The sequence below is a fragment of the Rhincodon typus genome, chromosome 4 (genome assembly GCF_021869965.1).
Source record: "Rhincodon typus isolate 14 chromosome 4, sRhiTyp1.1, whole genome shotgun sequence".
NCBI lineage: Eukaryota > Metazoa > Chordata > Chondrichthyes > Orectolobiformes > Rhincodontidae > Rhincodon > Rhincodon typus.
Window position 1 is genome coordinate 70,887,190 of NC_063335.1, and position 22,917 is coordinate 70,910,106.

The 22,917-nt window shown below is 39.8% G+C and overlaps 1 protein-coding gene across 1 annotated transcript in view; it reads left to right on the forward strand.

Moving 5' to 3' along the window:
* kcnq3 (potassium voltage-gated channel, KQT-like subfamily, member 3) overlaps positions 1-11,009 on the forward strand; it is a 416,827-nt gene extending 405,818 nt beyond the window's left edge. Inside the window, exons 12-14 of the mRNA XM_048596129.1 lie at positions 2,637-2,735; positions 3,789-3,873; positions 10,164-11,009. Coding sequence (XP_048452086.1) covers positions 2,637-2,735; positions 3,789-3,873; positions 10,164-10,910 — 931 coding nt within the window. The 3' untranslated portion in view covers positions 10,911-11,009. The remainder of the gene's footprint in view (positions 1-2,636; positions 2,736-3,788; positions 3,874-10,163) is intronic.
* The last annotated feature ends 11,908 nt before the right edge of the window (positions 11,010-22,917 follow it).

Consider the following 22,917-nt stretch of genomic DNA (forward strand, 5'->3'; position numbering starts at 1 on the left):
TATCCATCTTCTATCTGCCTCCCCCTCTCTCCCTATTTATTTCAGAACCACCTTCCCCTCCCCCATTTCTGAAGAAGGGTCTAGGCCCGAAACGTCAGCCTTCCTGCTCCTCTGATGCTGCTTGGCCTGCTGTGTTCATCCAGCTCTACACCTTGTTATCTCAGACATTAGTGGAGGTACTGTTATCTAGCAGTAGAGCAACAAATAATAGAAATGATTATATCTGCCATTCAATATGTCACTGTGGCTGGGATTTTCCATTTTGGACTGAGCAGGGGTGAGTATAACCTGCAGGCCCACCACCAGAAATGGGAAATCTAATAGTTTGTCAGCCTATCAGGCACTTAAATAGTACCCAGCAAGACTTTTTTTGCACATCACTTCCTGGTACAGCGATCTTGCGCTCCATCTGAAGCTGCCAGCCAATCAGAACAGTCGTGCTTCATAGGGTGAGGTTGCTGACTATACAGTGGTGCCAAAGCCTACAAGCAGCAGTAAGGAAGGGACTTGTCAGAGGATGTCATGGGACACAGATTGTGGGAGAGGGGTCTCAGGAGGGTTGGAAGCACAGACAGTGAAGTGGTTTTCAATGGCCCCATTCCTACCCCAATGACCCCTAATGGAAGGCAGGCTGCTCCATTTTACTAGTCGGGGTGGCTGCAACTTTTTTTTTTCTCCTGTCAGAAACACTTTTACTTTAGGCAGTGGTATGATGAGGCTCTTCATTTGTCATTAATTTTCAACTTGAGAACCTCAGTTGGCTGCAGCTCAGGAAAGCTGACCATGGATCTTTCTACTGCAGTTTCAGAGGTGGCAGGGAGGGGGCAGACCAGTGCCAACCCACTTGAATATCTCCCCTTCTTGCCACTTTCCCTGCTGCATTTTGGGAATGGAAAATTGCAGCTTATGAATCAGCACTAGTGGATGTTGAAAAATGACTATCACAATGACCAGAATTTGAAATTCTCAACTGGTGAGATTATTTTAAATACTAAATATTTAGTAAGTTAAGAGCTTAGAATAGCCAATGTCTTCATGTCATTAATGAGGCTCGGAATTATTATGACATCATTCTCTTAAGCAGTGTGGTTCAGTGGTCTCTTTCTTTTCTTAGAACATGGGCAGTAGCTTCTAGGTAGTTAAGTCAGTGAGTTCGCCTTCAGCAACAGGGCTATCCATTTTACTTGGATCTTTGCTATTGTTCTTTTCTGATCGCATACATCTTAAAAAGGAGACAGTGAATTATCTGCACTGTCACCTTTCTCTGATCTTGGGCATAAATGAAGTTAACGGAAGCATTTCTCTGCTTGCAATGGGTGCCTGCAGCCTCACAGCTAACTTAGCGTGCACCACATCTTAGAAATATAAGAAAATTGACAGCACAGAAGGAACGGTGAAGAAATTACTTCTCAATTCCCTCTAATCTTTCCACAATTCTTTTATAACTTTTATATCCATGAATATTGACCGCTCTCCTAGCAGAAGTAAATCCTCGCTACTCACTCCATCTAGGCCTCTCAATTTTATGCACCTCAAAGTAAAGAACTCCAGTTGTTCTATTTTGCATGCAGGAAAATTCTCTATATCACCTTTATACCCTCTGTAAAATGATCACATTCTTCTTGTTTGCCCTAATATGTTGTACCTTTGCAGGTACCTTCCTGTATTCCCTAGATAAAGGCTGTTACAAAACAAATAACAAATAAACAAACATGAACCAATAAAGAGGTGTCTGTTACTACAGAGACAATGAGAGTATCAGGTTAACTGCAGGGGAAAAATATCACTGTTTCCTTCTCCATCACTGATTCAGTTCCAGTTTCTATTCTTAAGTCTCTTTGATAAAGGAGACATATTGTTAATGCCATCATTCATCAGGATTCCAGGTGCACAATAGACCTCCCTGTGCTATTATTAACATTCAGGTCCTGCAATTTGCAATCGAAAACATTTTGAGTTGAGCAGTGAAAAAAATCTACCGAATGTGACACACTGCAAGATGGTTCTCTCCAGAATATTCTGGGCCATTAGTACTGATTCTGCTAGGTGTCGCATTACATCTTTATATTCATCGAATATTCACAGCTGTGCAATTTAAAGATCATTGACGTTATCAATAACATTAAATTATAATTTTAACATTCAATATTTTGTATGAAAGAGAGTTACAAGGGTTTTCTTATTTTCTATTTGCCTTAATATGTCAGTAATGATATAAACATCCTTTGGGGATGAACTTTGGAACTGCTTTTAATCAAATGAGTAGCTGGGTATTAACATTAGTTTCAACGCACAGATTCACCTAGAAGGACAAGGACAGTAGATACATGGGGATACCATCACCTACAAGTTCCTCGCCAAGTCACTCACCACCCTGACTTGGAAATATATCGCTGTTCCTCAAAAATTGCTGGGTCGAAATCCTGGAACTCACTCCGTAACAGCACTGTTACAGCACATGGACATGCAGACTGCAAGATTACAGCTGAAAAACATCTTCTCATGTGCAATAAGTGATGGGCAATAAATGCTGGCCTGGCAAGTGACATCCACATCCAGTGAGCAAATATTTTTTAAACATTCATTGCAATTGCAAAGTGAGTTTTGATGATTTACTGTTCTTTGTTTCTTTCCAGAATTGATATGATTCTTGCTCCTGCACCCCCATCAACTCCCAAGCAGAAAAAATCAACCTCAAAAGGAGGTTTTGTATACCCTTTACAACAGTCACCTAAGTAAGGCACTAACTTTATTAAATTAAGTATAGATTAATGTTTAGATTTTTGCTTAATATTACAGGACTGCAAAAACACTGAATAATGCAGTATAATATTTCTCTGTGATTCTCCATTACTCCCTAGATTTCACTGTCTATGTAGGGTAGAGAGTGCAGAAACAAAGTCGATCTTTAAGCTGTTATGTTGGATGACAGTGTCCACTTCCACAATTGTACTTTTTAATGTCAGTTTATTATGGGGAGGTACTTATGTGGTGGTATTATAACTGAGTTGGCCAGTTGGCTGTTTCATAAGGTAGGAATAATGGCAATAGTGTAGGTTGAACTTCCATACTGGCTGAGATTACTGTAAAGGTTCTACCTTACCAACTTCACACTTCACCTGAGATATGGTGACTTCAACTTTTTTACAAACCACTGAACTATTAATCCAGAGACCCAGGAAATGTTCTAGGAATCCAGGTTTGAATCCTGCTGTGGCAAATGGAGAAATTTGAATTCAATGTTAAAAAAAATCTAAAATTAGTCTAATTATGGCAATTAACCATTGTCAATTGTTGGTAAAGCCAAGTATGCTTTAGGAAAGGAAACTGTAGTCCTTGCCTTGTTTGGCCTACATGTGACTCCAGACCCACAGCAATGTAGTTGACTCTTAACTGGTTTAATAGGCATCTGATCAGTTAGGGATGGGCAATAAGTGCTGGCTTAGCCAGCAACACTCACATCCCAGGGTTGAATGAAAAATAATTCTGATAAATCTGAATATCTTCTTAGCATGTTTGGACAAAATTGTTCCATTATTCTCTTCTGACGTCTTCCTGGAATTGGACACATGCAGATTCTGCACAATCTACCCTTAACTTGTGATACTGTAACAGTATAACTATATTTTAAACTTCTAAAAGAAAATCACAGGAGGGATAAATTCAGCAGAAGGAAATGGTGGTAAGTATTTTTGCTATTGCAATATTATGGGTATATCATTATTGTTCTGTACTTGCTTTGTGTATCTTGAAGCCTTTGTTAATAACACTGTCTGTACTACAATCAGAATTGATCCTGATGTCGCCAAAGGTTCTGATCCGGAGGCTGAAGACCAAAGTATGATGGGAAGATTTGTCAAGGTTGAAAGACAGGTAATATTTCAAACAGCCGTTGTCCATATGTTTACAAATAATTCTGAACAGGATAAGGACACTGAAGCATTGACTTTCAGATTGAGATACTACCAGCGCAGATATCTTTGGTCTGTGTGGATCTTGTGGAAATCTCTAACTTTATGTAAAGTGACAGCAGTGAAATATAATGAAAGGCCTGAATCTTCTGAATGACAAGCAGATTGCTGCTGAACACATAAACTCCCCTAACTCAAAACTGCTGAGCCTTGCTTCTGGTTTCTTCTGATCCTGGTTTTCACAGCAACATGCAGCACAGCATCCCTTTGGGAACTCTGTCAGAGGGACACACCCTTTTTATGACACTCGCTGTTCCATGTTAATTTTAAAGGACAAGCCTGACTGTAGGTGTGGTAGGTGACAGGGGGAGGGTGGGATGTAGGGTTTTGAAAGGAGTCAGGCTGGGGATAATGGTGCAGTAGTTGGGCTGTTGTGAGGAAGGATCCATCAGGAATATAGTTGGGCAATCGGGAGAGGAAATCAGGCCGGGGTGGGTTGTCTGATTGGGAGTGCTGAATAGTTGGGTCTGCAGGGTGTATGGAAATCCTGTTGATCCGTCTTGATAAGAATCATACACATAAAATTCTTATTATAATGACGATCAGGGTTATTTTCCTCAGAATTCCATCTGATTCACAGCTTTTCCTTTGCTATCTCCCTTAAATATTATGTCTTTGTTTTATCCAAATAGATTCAGTTTCCACCTCGTTTATATTTGCTAAGCGTTCCACCTATTCCAATTCTGTCCAAGATTCCTGTCTACCTACATTGCTTTGTTCCATTCACAGTGGCTATGTACCAAAGCTGATTTTGGCAGTTGTACTTTGATGACCAGAATTAGGTTCTTAACCATTACTTTTAGAATTTCAAGAGCTCCTATCTGAAAGAAAAGCTTTTGTTTATGCGCAATCACTTATTAAGAATAAGGTAACATATATTTCAGTATGGAGAGACATTAATGGAGTAACATTTTGAAATGAAGACAATGGGCCTGGTACTGGAAAGTGGAAATGGTGTACATACTAGTGTATTTTTGATAATACAAACTGAAGGGCCTCTTCTGTATTGTTATAAGTCTACAAAGTGATAATGGAAAAAGTTCATGGCGTACATGAATAAACCGCATTGTCAAAATGTAAATCAGAAGCAAAAACAGACGTTGCTGGAAAAGTTCAGCAGGTCTGGCAACATCTGTGAAGAGAAATCAGAATGAATGTTTCGGGTCCAGTGACCCTTCCTCAGTTCTGTCAAAATCATAAACTGCTACTCCAATCTTAGCTGATATAATGCTACAGGAACATGGGATAGAATTTTCTGGGCTTGCCAGATGCTTTTAGCAGGGCAGACAGAGAAACTTAATTGGGAGGGAGGCAGAAATTCAGATTCCTGATGGTGAGTTAAAGTTTTGTTCCTACCTGCTAGAACTGTGTTCATGGGTGTAATTTTGTTAGCCATAAGCACGAAATATGGGTGTATGAACCAGAGTATATATCCAAGGCATGTTGCTGGCTGGGTAGAATTCTTCCTCCAATTTCAGTTAGTTGCTATATATTTACACTGTAAGGGGTGAATCTTCTCTGTATCAGCCAGCTCAAGAGAAATCAGAGAAATTTGTCACCTCGCTTGTCACCTTGTAGTTATGCACTTACAGTTTAAGGAGTGAAGGTCACTGGCCTGATTTGAACCCACGAGCTTTCCTAAGCGAGCAGCCACGCTGGCAGGCACTGACAAACCTGACTGGACAGGCAAGTGGGTCTCACTTCAGAAAGGGTATGGAATGAAAGGGTTGCTCAGTTGAAAAATTTCATAGAAAGATGGGCCAAATGGAATGGAATGGCAGGAAATTAACTTAAAGGGCATGGTTGTTAGGGGTAAGGGAGGGAACTGGGATGCAGATGGGAGAATCCGAGTGACAGGGTAAGGATGGGAGCTGCATATTTAGTGTGGGGGAATATAAAGGGATAATTGGGTGTTATAGGGAGGGAGAACTGAATAGGGGCTTGCTTAATGTCTGGGCATGGGAATCTGATGGTAGTGTGATCAGAGGGAAGAGTAGGAGCATTGAGAAAGGTAGTGAAACGGCTGGCAGTCACAGAGGGACACTGAAGAAGTTCACAGGGGATCATAAAGGAAAGGAGAGATCATTGACCATGGTGAGGGCGGCAGGGAGGAGGAATGTATCCTAGAGGGGAGGGATGGACAGTGAAGAAAAAGTTTATAACCGCCATCTTTCTCTAAATAGGTTTTTGAAATGAGGACAGTCAGAGAGTGTGCAGTACAATGTGAGGGACCCTAGATCTGTTTGCATGTGGTCCTGCACTTCACAAGCACACCCAACTGAGAAATACAATTACACAAGGACTCAGGAGATGGACTAGCCTCCTGTCTCCTCAGATTAGGAAGGAGGGACAGAGGCATTCCTACACTCCAGGGAACACTTGATTTAATACATTAAAACATTAAAAACAAACTTTATTTGACATAAATTGTAGGTTTATTTATTTCCTTTGCACTGATGACCTCCTGTTCATTTTTCTGACCAGAGTGTCAGTATGAAGTAATGCAGGGTTACATGGGGGCTGTGTTTATACAACTCAAATTGTCATTTAAAGGACATTCATCCATCAGTGAGACCTAGAGGGGGCTAAACTATGTTGTCTGCCTTGTGAAACCCAAGCATCTGGCTGGTGTCGGTTTTCCAGAGGTTATCTTACACCCAGAAGACAGCAGTACTTCTTTGCACAGCTACACGAGATGCATTTAGTGTCAAGGATGATCACTGTCTTTCAAAGTAGGCTACATGGAGAACATGAATAGTCAAAAGCCTTAACAGATTGAAAGAGATCACAGGACTGTCGTACAAGGTGCTGTATTTATGTCAAGTGTCAGGTTGTGCCGAAGGTTTACCACTGTGCACCCAAAGTGACTTCAAAGTTCTTTATCTTTCTTTTCCTACCTTTCCATCTTGGTGCCTCCTCAGCAGTTGCAGCTGAGTTAGAGGAAGACTGTGCCTCCTCCTCCACCTTGCTTTAGGCAACTTTGGTGGGTATTGTCCAATGATCTAGGACCTAGAGGCTTCCAGCCTTTTATGGGTGTCCTGCACATGTGCAGGGACACCCTCCTTAGCCTAGCCTGATAGAGTTGTTTGTGCCCCTGGCAGATGGGTGTCGGTGGTGGTGTGGTAGGGCATCTCTGGAATATCCTCAGTTGCCAATCCGTGCTTGGCTGGCTGTTGTCCCTCCTCCCTGTAATGAGAAGGGGTTAATTAACAAACCTGTGAGGTGTACTTCTAAAAAAAACAGTAACCATAACATGATAGAATTTTTCTTTGGGTTGCAAAGTAAATCAGTCCAGTCCAATTTAGGGCCCTAAATCAAAACAAAAGAAACTGAACATATGAAGAATGAGTTGGCTATAAAGAACTACATAATTTAATTAAAGGCAAAGGGAATGATTATATATTAGGAATGAGTACATACAATGCAGCAGCTAAAGATTCCTCTCAGGCAAAAGAACAGAAGAGGAAAAGTGGCCCAAATCACAGCTAGTAAAATAAATCAAGAAAGTATAAGGTCCAAAGAGGAGTCACAGAGTGTTGCTAGATAAAATAGCAAGCCTGAGGACTAGGAGAAGTTTAGAATTTAGCAAAGAAGGACCAAGAGTTTGATTAAAAGGAGAAAAACAGAATGTGAATATACATTTGCAACGGACGCAAAAGTGAATGGTAGGAGCTTCTATAAGTATATAAAAAGAGAAAAAGATTAGTGAAGACAAATGAAGCGCTTTATTGGCTGAAATTAGAGAGTTTGTAACAGAGTACAATAAAATGGCAGGACATTAAACAACTACTTTGTAAGAACATAACAAGAAATAGGAACAGGAGTAGGCCATTTATTTGCTTAATCCTGCTCTGCCATTCAATAAGATCATGGCTGATAATGCCATTGGCCTCAACTTCTCTTTTGTGCCAGTTGCTCATAGCCCTCAACTCCATGATATTTCAAAATCTATCTCCGAATTATTTAAATGTTGCATTGATCTAACCTCTACAACTCTCTGGGGTACAGAATTCCTTCATTCACAACCCTCTGAGAAAAGAAATTCATTCACATTTCACTTCTAAATGAGTGGCCCCCTGATTCTGTAACAACAAGTCCTAGTTTGAGACTGTCCCCATGAGTGGAAACAACTTCTCAACATGTACCCTGTCATGTCCCCTCAGAATCTAGCATGTTTAATAAGAACACCCTACATTCTTCTAAACTCTAATGAATAAAGGCCTAACCTGGTTAACCATCCTAGACAAGTCAACCCTTTATCCTAAAAATCAGCCTAGTGTATCTCTTTCAAACAGCCTCCAAAGTCAGTATTTTCTTTCCTAAATTAGATCAATTGTAATCTTATCAAGTAGTGAAGCAGGCTGAAGGGGACAAAAGGTCTACTCCTGATCCTAATTCTTGTGTTCTTGTGTGTTCTCAGCGAGGCCACTAACTTAAGACTACCATGTATAGACCATGTTCTAGAATTAGCTGTGATGTCCTTAGGTGTGACTATGTTATACTGCTATTATTTATGTTTCAATTCATGGTAAACTGTGAACATTCTAATTTTTTTCCAGTTACATATTATGAAATAAAGCTACTTAGGGCTTTGACAATAAAGTGACTTACTTTTCAACCCTTGACAAAATTAAATAAAAGCAAAATACTGCAGGTGCTGTCAATCTGAAATAAAAAGAGAAAATGCCAGACAAACTTAGCAGGTCTGGCAGCATTGGTGTGAAAACAGAGTTAATGGTTTATTCTGATATGATTATTCTTTAGAACTGCTTGACCAAAGTCAAGTAAAGGATGTCACTTTGTGCTACTGATTTGGAGTAGCCAACAGATTAAAGAAAAACTTGTGTTTTATTTTCTTGATCCTGTAAACAAGTTATATTGGGATGGCAGAATAGCCAGAAATGGTTGGAAATCAAAAGTGGAATTGAAAAATAATTTTAAATGTCACAACTATTACATATAACCTCTCTTTTTTTCACCCTACCCACTCCTGACTTTGGTCAAATCCAATTACGTGCTTTGGAAACCATTGCCAGTCTGCATGAGCTTCAGAGTTCCTCAGCACTGCAAATTAGTCCAGATTACATTATCACTGCTTCAGTAAAGACAAACAGAAGACCTTTCCTGCTGGTAGCCCTTCAGTTAAACTACAATAAACGGATAGAATTGCCCTGATCATCTGCAATGTAGTAAGCATTTCTGTAAAGCAGTATTTGTATCAGTTAGCATAATATAACAATTGACTTTATCAAGTTATGTATGTTCATAAATTAACGGCAGTCATACTTCTGGTTTCATAATGAGGTTCCTTACTAAATAGCCTGCGTGTAATTTTATTATGTGATAATGATGAAACAAGCAGAGCCTTGTCATCTAACTTGATCTACTCAGGGTTATATTGACAGAGTAGATGCCATTTTATTGGCTGATGTACAGTGACATAAATAGTCAGCAACAGTATTGATATTCAACATTATTAATTGTGTATTATGTTTGATGTTTTGCTGGTAGTGAAGCTTAACGGGGGTTTCACTTGAGCACATATCAAGAGACACTCAAATGGCCATGTTGGTGGCTTAATACATGTACATTTGTACTGTTTAACGCTGTAACAGTTTAACTCTTTGGGGTGGCTCAGTAGTCAGCACTACTGCCTCACAGCGCCAGGGACCTGGGTTCAATTCCACCCTCAGACGATTGCCTGTGTGGAGTTTGCACATTCTCACCGTGTCTGTGTGGGTGCCCTCCAGGTGCTCTGGTTTCCTCCCACAGTCCGTAGATGTGCAGGTTAGGTGGATTGCCCTTGGAGTCCAGGGATATGTAGGTTCAGTGGATTAGCCATGGGAAATGCAAGATTACAGGGATAGGGTAAAGGAATGAGTCCAGGTGCTCTTTGGAGAGTTGGTGTGGGCTTGTTGGGCCGAATGGCCTGTTTCCATACTATTGCGATTATATGATTGGTTCTATGATTAAATAAATGTAAGATAGAGTAAAGATCATCTCCAGTATTAGCCCTCAATAACTAGCTATCTGGAGCAGAATACGTATAGGCTAAGAAAAGGAGAATCTGTTAGAAAACAGGCAAAAGCTAGGGAGAAATGTTAAATATCTTCATTATGTGCTGACATCTGTCATCTACTTTACTGACAGATACCTACAATGTTTAAATTGATCACATTTCCTGCTTCACAGGTTGAAGGAATGGAGAAAAAAATTGATTTCCTTGTGGATATGCATATTCAGCATATGAATACCCAACCGTCTGCATCAAATGGCTACTATTCAATAAAAGGGGCAGGGACATCAGTTCAGCAAAGTCCAGTTGAGGACAAAGCGGAAGACAAATACTCAGAGATTAAAAGAGTCATCTCAAACTATCCTGATGCCTGCAGCTATATGGCTCCTCAAAATTGTTATCAAGTCCAAGTTTCTTCTGTTGCTCCATTTGGTTTCTTCAGACAGAGTCCAGGAAGTACAAAGTTTTCAACTTTAGCTGCTGACTTATCAAGATTTCCTCCACCTCCTGCTCCATCATACACTGAAAGACCAACAGTTCTGCCAATAAGCTCGCTGACCGACAGTGATGGTAACATATGTCCCAGCTATCAAGGAGCAGAGCGAGCAAGTCCTTTCTCTGATAAATTATCACGGAGGCATGGGAGAAGCACAAGAGACAGTGATACTCCAATATCACTCCTTTCAGTCAACCATGAGGAACTGGAGCGCTCTCCCAGCGGATTCAGCATCTCCCAATCAAAGGATGACTTGACTTTTAGTATTTATGGTGGAGGAAGTTGGCCAAAATCAAAACTTTATTTAGCAGAGGGTGAAACGGACACAGATACCGATCCTTACACACCATGTGGTTCTGCACCTCTATCATCTACAGGGGATGGACTTCCTGACAATATATGGCCTACGACAAATAAGCCAACTTAGCAAGGTCACTGGATGGCCCATAAATGTACAGTCACTATAAACGGTTCACGTTTCTTGCTTCCTGCAGCACACCTACAGCTTATTGTTACAATGCATTTCACTGGCAAAATCGCATATAATGCATGGCCTTGCGCTAGAGAACTGGTAATATTTTCAATATTCCAAAAGCAATTTTTTTCATAAATTTTAAAAGTTGTAAAGATTTGCATGTAGGTGCATGGTTTTCAACAATATTAACAAAAAAGCCTCCTTTCTTCTGTGTTATTCTACAATAATGAAATAATTTTGATCCCTACAATATACGTGGGTTAGAATCTATGCAGAAAGTTATTAGATACATTTCTTTTTAACAATACTTAAACCTGCAAGCAAATTCTTAAAGAGACAGTGTCCCCTTCATTAACCTAAGGGTTTGCCAAAACATTCTTGTTGTTACACATGCCATCTAAGTTACCTATATGTTTATAACTTTGCCATTTTAATGACAGATAGAAAAAGTGAAAGTGTGTTCTGAAAAATGGAAGATTAAATACAAATGAAATTTAATAATCTGCCCATTTGTATATTGAGAAAAACAAACAGAATCACGTTCTTTGTGAAATGCAAAAATCCTCAAATACACAGCTTACTAACTAAACGAAGAGGCCTGATGAAGTAAGGTAAATAATCCTGCACATTGTTAGGATTATGGTTCTACCTCATACCTGGTGCAAATTTCACAAATCATCACTTCCCACTTTTTTATTAAAGATTTTTCAGAATCTTTTGCACCTATTCAAGTGCACTTATCTTGGCATATCTTAAATGTTGTGCATTGATCTATTATGACACAAAGATATTGCAGGGCTGTTTGGAGCAGCTGAAAATACAATAGTGACAGAAAGTATAACCACAGGAATATCACATTTCTTTATTTTGTCAAATATTTATATTTTGCAGAGCAGTGAAGTGATACTGTATGAATCCCATGGCTTTCACAAACACATCCTAAGATCTTCAATGCCACATTAGTTAAACTCTATTAAACCTAATTGATTGTAAGAGTTCATGCTGGCAACGTATCAGGAGAACAAATCCACTGTATTTGTTCCCTGTGATAAAATATTTAAATTATTCAATAATTAGAACAATCAATTATAAAGAATATAGGAAATATGGTATTAAATTCTCAAAATAATTCAGATATCAGCTAAATTGAGTTAATTGACTTTAAGAGGAATTAATTGTACTGGATGGCTTATAAAACTAGAGGCTCATGGAACAATATTACTAGTTAAACCACAATATTGCATTAAGCAAATTGGTTTACTTCATGTCTTGTGGTTTTCTTGTCAAAAATAAATGAGTTTCCACTTATTTTCTTTTCTGCTGCAAAGGATTTTTTTTAATCTTCAGATCTTGGTTTTCAGGAAACTCACACAAATAAAGGTAGCCGCTACAATAAGTAAAGATAATGTTGATTAATGTATTCACTTGTTGCAAATTATTTAGCAATTTTAACAGTGTGCACCATATGAGTCTTAAAAAGATTATAACTTCAACAAAAATTCCAGTGCACTGAGTGACAACAAAAAGCTGTACAGGTAACCAAGACATTGTTCAAATATAACAGTAAATGCTGCACATTCCAAAGGCAACATTATGTCTATAAATAATGAGAATGCCATTGCATTCTGATAATGTTGGCTTCCATTCCTTTTTGAAGAAATTGGATACATGTTCCCATTGTTTTCACCTAGAGGATAAGGCTAATGGATTTTAATTCATAATTGTGTTTTGAAAAGGTAGCCCCTTCTAAGAGATGTGACCCATCTATAGATTTGAATGTGAATGATAGTAGCATCACTGTGAAGGATTTAGCAAGATAAAATGTATCATGCAGTTATTATCCATAAACATCATTTGGCATAAATATAAATCAATGAAAACAATTCATAATCTTTCGAGGCTTTATTTTGGGATAGATTGTGTACAAAGTGTTTTGAGAGTATATATAGCAGCATCTGTGAATGACAAGCATGCCAAGGATATTGCATATTAGCAACATATCAATTTTACATGTTTTAATAGTCCAACAAGAGAAAAAGGAAAAAAAAGGATGTTGTCTCTTTAGGAAAATGAGGATGAAAGGGCCTGCCATACCTTTTGTAACACGAACACTTTCTTCTACTCTTTAACTGTATTTTGTATTAATGTTTCAATCTATTAGAGGTCAATATACTGAGACTGAGAGTAGCTGACAGGTATTTGTGCCTTGCCCAGGAGACATTTTTCTTGATAATTACAAACAGTTAACTTCCAGTTTGCTGTTTCAAATTAAGAAGGAAACATGATTTTCATACAAGTGGCCTTCAGTGCTGTTTCTATGTTTTGTTAACTGTATTTCTAATCAACAGATTTGAATGGTTCTTGTAACGTATATCTTCAAGCAGCCCGACCTTTTGGAAGATTTAATGTTGTTTATTTAAAATATATATTATTTAGACCTATATTTAAGCTTAGTGTTTCTGTTCTTTAACAATTGCATCAGTTATGAATAAATGGATAATAAAAGCTCCTGTGTTTTTCTGCTGAAACATTTCATAATTCCTCAACATCAAATTCAAAAACCCAATGAATGATTCAAAGTGTTTTCATATTATATGTTTTGATTCCTAAAAATTCAAGCTGCAGTTCCAACAATTTTGACGCTTCATAGTGAATGTCAACCAATCAAAGCCTTGCCAAACTGGCTTATTTTGTCAGAAGCAGAAACACTTAAACAAAGTGAAGTTACTGTTTCAAATCACAGAAATCCCTTGTGATTAAAGCAAATGAATTGCATTTCAAGGTAATGACAGGAAGAAATGCTTCTAACCAGTTACATATCAGAAATTGGGGTCCCATTAGCTCAGTTAGCTGGACAGCTGGTTTGTGGTGCAGAGTGATGTCAGCAGCACTGGTTCAATTCCTGTATCAGCTGAGATCACCATGAAGGTCCCACATTCTCGACCTTGCCCCTTGCCTGAGGTGTGGTGACCCTCAGGTTAACTCACTGCCAGTTGTCACTCTCTAATGAGACTGCAGTCCTTTGAGACTATGGTGACTATCATATCAGAAATCACTGATTAGACGTGGTCATAAACCAGAAAAGATGGACAATGGCTAAATTATAAAAGTAGCAGGGAGCAATGGCAAATAACAATAAACTATAAGAAAGATAGCAAGTAGTTGACAAGATAGCTGTGATTAAGTTGTCATTGTTAAGTACCATTCCTATGCAGTACATAAATAGAGCCAGCCTTTGGAAGTAATGGCAACATCCATGAGCAAAAAGTCAATGTCACACCTAGCTGCTCTCTGCTGGTGTCTCAGGTAGGAATGACATTCTGTTGCAGGTTATGGTTGTCTATACCAGTTATACATATTCTTGGAGATTTTATCACCAGACCTCTTGCCTCCAACTGCCCCACACACACAGTCTCACCACTGGTTGGCCGACATGGCTAGAAGCTGGTTGTGGTTGTTGAAGGACAATCATCTTAGCCCCTGGATATGTCCGCAGGAGTTCCTCAGGGTAGAGTCCTAGTCCCAACCACCTTCAGCTGCTGCATCAATGATCCCTCCATCATAAGGTCAGAAATGGGAAAGCCAGTCAATGATTGTACGGTGTTCCACCCCATTCATGATCCCTCAGAGAATGAAGCAGTCTGTGCTGCATGAAGCAAGACGAACGATATTTAGGCTTCTGCTGTTAAGTATCAAGTAACATGCATGCCACACAGTGCCAGGCAACAATCATCATCAAGAAAAAAAAATAACCACCACTCTCACATGAAAAAGCATGACCATTTGTGAAATCTTTCATGATCAATCTCTCACCAGAAATGTAATTGGACCAGTCACACATTAACAATTTGTCTGCAAGAGCAGGTCAGAGGCTGGGAAGTCTGTGGTAGTTAAGTCACTTCCAGACTCCATAAAACCTGTCCACCAACTACAAGATACAAAGCAGAAATGCTCTCCACTTGCCTGGATGAGTGTCGTTCCAACAACCCAAGAAGCTCCAAACCATCCTGGATAAAATAGTCCCAAAAGCAGATTACTGCAGATGCTAGAAATCTGAAATAATTGCAGAAAGTTCTGGGGAAAAGTGCAGAGAGAAAAACAGAGTTAACATTGTCTGTGTCTTTGGGCAGATTCTTGTAGGAGCCTGAACAATGTGAGCGACATTGAGAAATGTGACAGAATCACTGAAGCCTATCTGGACATCGGAAACAACTTGCTTAATGTTTTAAGTAGTTTGGGGCTACAAGGCAAGATTCCCACTTAGTGACTGCAAGTTGTTTTCTAAGGGAGATTAGTGCTTGTTAAGGACCTTATTAATAGCAGATTTTTTGCCTCATTAATACATAGACTGCTATTCTACTGCCGCCCCGAGCAAACTAGATGCCAAGCCTACATGTTGCTCAGCACAAAATAGCATCACATGGTTTTCAGGCACACACACCCCTCATCCATGGACATTTGTATCCAATATTTGCCAGGTCCTCATGAGACCTCTCCAGTCCGCACAGACCTGTCTTGCAGAGTGCAACATCAGCACGTTCCCCTCAAGACAAAAACCATGATGACATGGAATTACAGCACACTCCTTTCATCATCCTGGAACTCCCTTCTTCATAGTGTTGTGGGGTCACGTACACACCATGACTCCCATGGTTCAAGAAGGTAGCTCAACATAAGTTTCTCAAGGCTAATCCAAGACAGGAATAAATACTGGCCAGGACAGTGTTGTCCATAGCTCATGAACGAATAAGAACTCTTTCATTCACGTGTTGTACGATATTTTTATACCAATCACAAAGTGAATAGCCTTATTAATTCATTGCCTGAACCTCCAGTTTTAGCTAAGAGCTACATTTCCATGATCTATACTTCTGTGTCTGATAAATGTTTTCAATTTTTTAAAAAGTATTTTTGTAAGTCCTAGTGGTTTTTCTCTTTACTTGCTTACAGCAATGGTCTGAAGATTATCATTCATTTTCTAGATGCTCCTGGACAATGCTGGAGAATCAGTAACACTAGTATAAAGGTGTGCATTGGAATTCTTGAATCTGCTTTGCAAGATCAGGAATTTCAGCCTAACAGTAGCCAACAAGGTTTGCGGCCTTGACTAAATAGTAGCAGCATCATAACTTGGTGGCTGGAGTAAAGAGAAAGATGGCAGATGAACTAGAAGATAGAGGAGAATGGTAGCATGCCTTCTGAATGGCATAAGATTGGGAAGAGGGTCAAGAGAAGTCATTGGGTCTCCAATTTTCCTGTATTACTACAAAGACTAGAACCTTCAGGAATTAAAGATTCTGTGGAGTAGTTTTGCAAGCATTGGGTGCACCTGGTACTTCACCTAAGTAGCAATATTTACAAACTAGTCGCCACTGTGTCAAAATTCTTCTCAGAAATCCTGCGTTGAGTTAGTTTATCACAGTGGAACTAATGTTGAGTTGTTAGAATGTCGTTAATCCCCCTAGTAGTGCTATGGAGGGTAACTGGTTATGTTTTGTGTTCCCAGACTTTATAATGTGACCTTTAATTGGTGTGAGTTTTCAATTTTGGACCGATAACCTGCTGAGAGTTCCACATGGCGTCTCTCCTGGGGATTCTCCCAATTTCCCATTTGAACCTTGACAAACATTCAATAGAAACCCTAGAAAAATGGCATTAAATGGCCTTTTCTGTTAACTCTTCAGAGTTTCCACCAACCTTCTCAGTTATTGCAGGGCCTCAAACCCCACACTATCCATGTTTACACATGAAGAAGATTTAAAAAAATGTGAAGAAAGTGGTGTAAGTGAATAAAATACTAAAATAAGCAACTTTGGGACTGCAAACAAACTTTGTGTCACTATTTGGAAATGTCCAGGAGGACTGACATTGTCCAGAGAGTTACATCCCAACAAAGATCAGCAATCTCACAATAGAAGCTAACGAGGTCACGCCCATTACCTACAGAGTCATTTGGCGAAGTAATAATCTCCCTCTACAATAACACAGAAAGAATGAGAGAAGAGAAATAGAAATAGATCTGAATAGAAAAACATGAAAAATATTCAAATAATAAAAATGTTTGAGATTACAAACATCTTCTTGTTTCTAACGACACAAGCAGCCGAACACCATCCAGGATAATACAGTCTCATTGATTGTCATCCCAGCCAGTACCTCACACATTTACTCCCTCCATTAGGGGTGATCCATGTTTGCTAAGTATACTATCTACAAGATACAGTAATGGAATCCACCAAAATCTCTTTAACTGCACCTTCTAAACCCACAACTCCTAGAAGGCCAGGGACTGTAGCGACATGGGAACAGGTCCAGTGGGTGTTTCTCGGGGCTTAAACACACAAGCCCAAGCCTCTAGAGGGCCTGCTGTGCTTGTGTCAGGGTCTAGGGGCTGGTGACCTGGGGTTTGAACCAGGAGCAACACTAAGATTACTGACGCTTTCCCTACAACAAACATCACTACAAGCAAGTTCCCCTCCTAGACATTAAACATAACAGTGCTGGAGAGGGAAACTGGTTAGATTTTGTGTTTCTAGTCATTTTCAGGTGACCCTTAGCTGGTGTCAGCTGTATTTTCCTTTTTGAACCAATAGTAAACACTGAAAAATAATTTCAAAATTCAGATACCGTACCTCAATATATTTTCAACTGGCCATGAGAAAACTTTTGACCTTCTAGGTATCACAATGCAACTGTATCAAGTATTCGGTGAGTGGAAGGCTCAGTCTGGCATTAGACTAATTAAATGAAATTTAATTGCTTTCATGGCCTGTATCCAGCATTTAGAGAAAAAGGCAGCTCTTTGTGAGTTCTGACATTTCAGTAAATCAACATGTAATCTGCTGCTTTGATATAGTTAAGAACTACTTTAAGCTTTGCTGCTGAATGCAACAATTCTCTGGGGTGACTGCCCTTTTCATTGGCACAAATTCAGATCAAACTTGAACTGAATTTGAGAATCTGATACAGCTAGCTCTCTTTGATGACTGACACTCAGTTATTTTTGTAAATTGCAAAAACTACTGTCAGCATCTTAATGCTTTGTTAAGAAGAAAAAAATTAGAAATGTCTTGGTCCTGCCTTGATCTTTTAAACACACAATTCATTTGAGCTGTAAATTGAGAGAACAGAACGTGATCCATCTTAGAGTTAATGTTTCTAAGAATCTTCGTGCCTATTTACCTCTTGGGCATAAGACTGCAAGTTATTCAGTTTCACCAACACTAATAAGCCACTCTTGATAAGCTCCATTGACTTCACCCTTTGGCATCCAAATGTGTAATAAAATCTTAATATTGCCATATTGTTTGATGAAATAGTCAGCATTTTATTACTAAAAAGTTTTAAAAAATAGAAAGTTGAAAATTGACTTTCTATTGAACTAAGTTGCACTGTAAAATGTGTAAGGCTGAAGTATTGTTGGTTTCCATTCCATTTACCAGAGTTCAACCCATTCAAATCATGACTCTAACGACACAAGCAAATCTAACGACAAATCATGATTCAGAGATAGTAAGAACTGCAGATGCTGGAGTCAGAGATAACACAGTGTGGAACTGGGGGAACACAACAGGCCAGGCAGCATCAGAGGAGCAGGAAAGTTGATGTTTCGGGTCGGAACCCTTCTTCAGAAATCTGAATTTCTGGCCTGCTGTGTTCCCCCAGCTCCACACTTTGTTATCTCAAGTTCTATTGCAGTTTTTTTTTGCATCAATATAATATGGAAATGCTAATATATCAGTAGAAATTCAGTTTCCTACATCAGATGGACTGCAGTGGTTTAAGAAGGCAGCTCACCACCACCTTCTCAAGGGCAGCTAGGGATGGACAATAACTGCTGGCCAGCCAGCAATGTTCATATCCCACAAAACAAATTTTAAAAAATGACAAAACGTTTGGTCAAATGGATGGGTTTCAAGAAGAGGCTTAAATGAGGAAAGCAGGGCAGAGAGGTTTACTCATAAATGCCCGATTACTAGTTTTAATTATTTTGTTATTCATTTGTGGCAATAGTGATGTAGAGGAGTAATTCCGCTACCATCAAATGTGAAATACTTGCACTCAGAAGAGTTCCATCCAGCAGAAATTCACCCAATGTATGAGTGCCCTCAAAATATCTGATGGTGAATCTAATGACACCTTCAGGGCCACTGTCTGTTATATGTTCTAGGAAGAGCTGTAAGCATTTTCCCACATTAAGGAAGTGCTGTCACTTGCATTTAAAGTTACATGGCCACTAACTTTGTTTCATAACACAAACAATTCAGTCCCAGCTTATGACAATCATCTCATTATTTCATTGTGGAATGGACAAAATTTTTACCAATGCATACAAAAACCCAAGACCTCCCATCCTCCTGGATAGCAGTTTTAACTGATATTTCTGAATTTCCATGGATTAGGTCTGATTGAATAGCTATGTAAGTGAGATCATCTATAATCCACTATTTTACACCATAACACAAAGAATTGCATTCCCTTAATGTTTATGAATAGCATTGATGGCCATTAACAGTTGGAATTATTTGTGAACACTTCTTTCATTTATAAATGAAACAGTGAAACTTTCTTTTCATCTTAAGTTTATATGACAGTGAACAAATGTTTATTTACAATATGGAGATTAACTGTAACAGAATGTCTACCAGCAGATCTTCAAACTCTACAGCACTTGAATATAGAGATGAATCATGTTGGGTTTCCTCAGGTCTGACCTCAGCCATAAAAATTTTCCCATCAAAACCTATCCCTTGGAGGTTGATGAGTAGCAATAGATGTGCTTCTCTTAAAGGGAATGTAGTGTGCAAACTAAAGTTCTTTATGCTGCACATTGCCAATTGCTATGTAACTGCGTACCCACTCAGCTGATTTGATTTGATTTGATTTAATTATTTTCACGTGTATATTATTACAAAATACATGTTATACGGTGTCGCTAGTCTTTGACGCCATCTTAAAATACAGAAAAATAAACCAAAACATAGAATAGAAAGGCAGAAGAAAGAAGAAATAAAGAAAATATCCAACTATACAGTACTTTTTGTTAAGTACTCCATCGTGGGCCATGGCCAGGCATGAGTCCCCTTCACCATGCCGCTGCCGCTGGAACAAAAGTCACCACTCTTCAGTGCCACCTCATTTCCGGTGATGTCTTCACCACTTTGTATACTGGCTAGACCTCACCAACGCCGACTCCACTGATGCTGCTGAGTACCGAACCAGCCAAAACATGACTCCAATGCCACCATGAATCTGCTTCGGGCCCACGTTGCCATTGCAGCCGCTGTTGAAGTCATCAGGTCTCATTCTGGGCCCAAACTCGTATCCGCCGCCGCCTCCATGAATCTGCGCTGGACGTAGATGCCACTGGGAATCCAAACTTGTCTCCATAGCAGCATGAGTCAGCCATACAAAAACCACTCACCGTGAGTCTGCGCTGTTGGGCCCAGTCATCGTTGCAACTGAGTTCCTCACCAAGAAATAAATAAAGTAGAAGAGAAAAAAATCAAGAGAGAAAAAAACAAAGGAAAGCAATGAGAAAAACTCAAGAAAAACAAAGAGAAAAGTGGACAAAGCGGACAAGACCCAGGCTCAGAAACCCTACTCCACTGCTATCTTACCAGAAGTTCAGAAGCAACATTAGTGTGAAGGCAACTTTGAGTCTGGTTACAAATTTCTATCTTTAAAACAAAATGTTGGAAAATTGTCTGAATTGCTGACTTTTATCATTGGCAGGCTACATATACTTGTAATGTTACGTGAAATGTTAACTTTAAAACGTTTCACATGCAGATATATATAATATTAAATTATTAAATTATAATATTAAACCAATCACTTCATTGATCAGTAGTCATTTCCGGATTAGGAGTCTGAGCACAAGAAGTGCTTTTCATCTATAACGTAAGAATAGGAAGCACTGGAAAAGCTCAGCAGGTCTGGCAGCATCAACGGGGAGTGAAACAAAGTTAATGTTTAGTGTCTGATATGTCTCAAAAGGCATAAAGGGATAAAACTGGGTCCTTTACTGAGCACAGACCATTCAGGACCAGAGTCAGAAGGTCAGAGGGGATAGTATATATATAACAAGAAGTGGGATTAGCAGAAGGGATGGAGTCAGAAGGGAAGGAGAGGAGAGGAAGGATCCAGAGTGGCATCTGTACCTGTTCGATGTTAGAGCTTGCATTCCTCAACTCTTGAAAGGAAAAGAAATGGTTTCTTGTTAAAATGTGGAATGAGATGAAGAATGAAATGGAACTAGAGACCAAGACAACTTTGAGATAGTGTCAGGCAGTGAGGTTGAGAGAGGTTGAGAGGTACTTGTGGCAGGGCATGGCACTAAGAGAAGATCTCAGGATACAATGAGAAAGGCTGTACAAGGAACATTGCATGTACCTATAACCCTGGGTGAATTCAAAACATGAAGAATAGAACATCAGTTGGAATCCATTTGGGGAAAGTCAAAGCCAGAGATAGTTACTGAGGAAGAAGATACGGCTATCAAACAGAACATTGGGAAACACCTTATCAAACACAAGAAGGGAAACAGAAAGCAATGAAGGTGAACAAGTTGAAACATTCAAACAGAAATCCCATCAATGAGAACAGCAGAAAGTCTTCAAGGTGGGCATACCTGGAAGAGAAATGGCATTGACTTAAACACTCAAATAAAAGTACTGCTAATGCTGGAAGGTGCTGCCAGACCTGCTGAATTTCTCCAACATTTTCTATTTTTATTTCAATTCCCCGAACCTGGAGCATTTTGCTTTTATTTGAATGACTTAGAGTGGATTGTCCCACCTCTTGAACAGTTTGGGCAATAGCAATAGAGTGCTTACCTGGCATCTTCGCCAGGCCTCTATGATGTCCATCATGCCCCAACAGCTCAGGGCACACTCTCCACTGGCAACAACCCACAACCCCCCATCCCTTCATGGAAGTCACCATCCGTAAAACACCAGCCCCAGCATATCATCATGGCTGATCTCAGAGTACCTTAGAAGGCACTTCAAGCCTTCAGAACTTCCTTTGGAGCTCGCTGGCATCTTACATTGCAATGGTGCTGCCAAGTCACTTTATGTGCATGGACATACAAGCATCTCATCCATCTGCGTTGCCTGCCTCTCAGGGCTCTTTGCACTCTCTCTCTCTCTCTTAGCATTTACTCACTTTGAGCTTACCTGAACACTCACAGCCTCTTGACCTTGCTGCCCTTTAATGCAGACAGAAATCCCAACAGCTTGTCATACTGGTCAGCAATGAACAGTCAGGGAGTGTGGGCTTGTGAACGTTGCTTTATGACACTGTGCTACATCAATGTCACTCCTACAGCTTCCGCACCAAACATTGGATGTACTTCAACCAAGTGGCCATGTCTGAAAGTCTAAGTGGTTCTGAGTCTAGTCAAAGGCTCTATGGTTGGTCAAGGGCATTTCAAGGGATCACAGAATCCCTACAGTGTAGAAGCAGGCCTTTTGGCCCATTGAGTCCATACTGAGCCTTCAAAGAGCATCCCACCCAGACCCATTCCCTACCCTATCCCTGCATTTCTCATGGCTAATCCACATAGACTACATACCCCTGGACACAATGGGCAATTTAGCATGGCCAATCCATTTAACCTACACATCTTTGGACTGTGGGAGGAAACCAGAGTGCCTGGAGCAAACCCACACAGACAGTTGCCTGAGGGTGGAATCGAATCCAGGTCCCTGGTGCTGCGAAGCCACGGTGTTAACCACTGAGCCTCCATGCCGCCCCTAGTCCAGAAGTTGGGTCCATGGTCAGTTGGGTGTTTAATGTGATCAGGATCCAGAAATCTATATCTTTCCAGTCCAGCAATTGGACCACATTTGGTCTGGTCAGATCTGGTGTGACCAGTCTGGGGAGTACAAGTAACTTAGTCAGGGAGCTGTAGAGACATCAGATAGGGGGCTGGTCCATACTCAGTCCAGGCTGG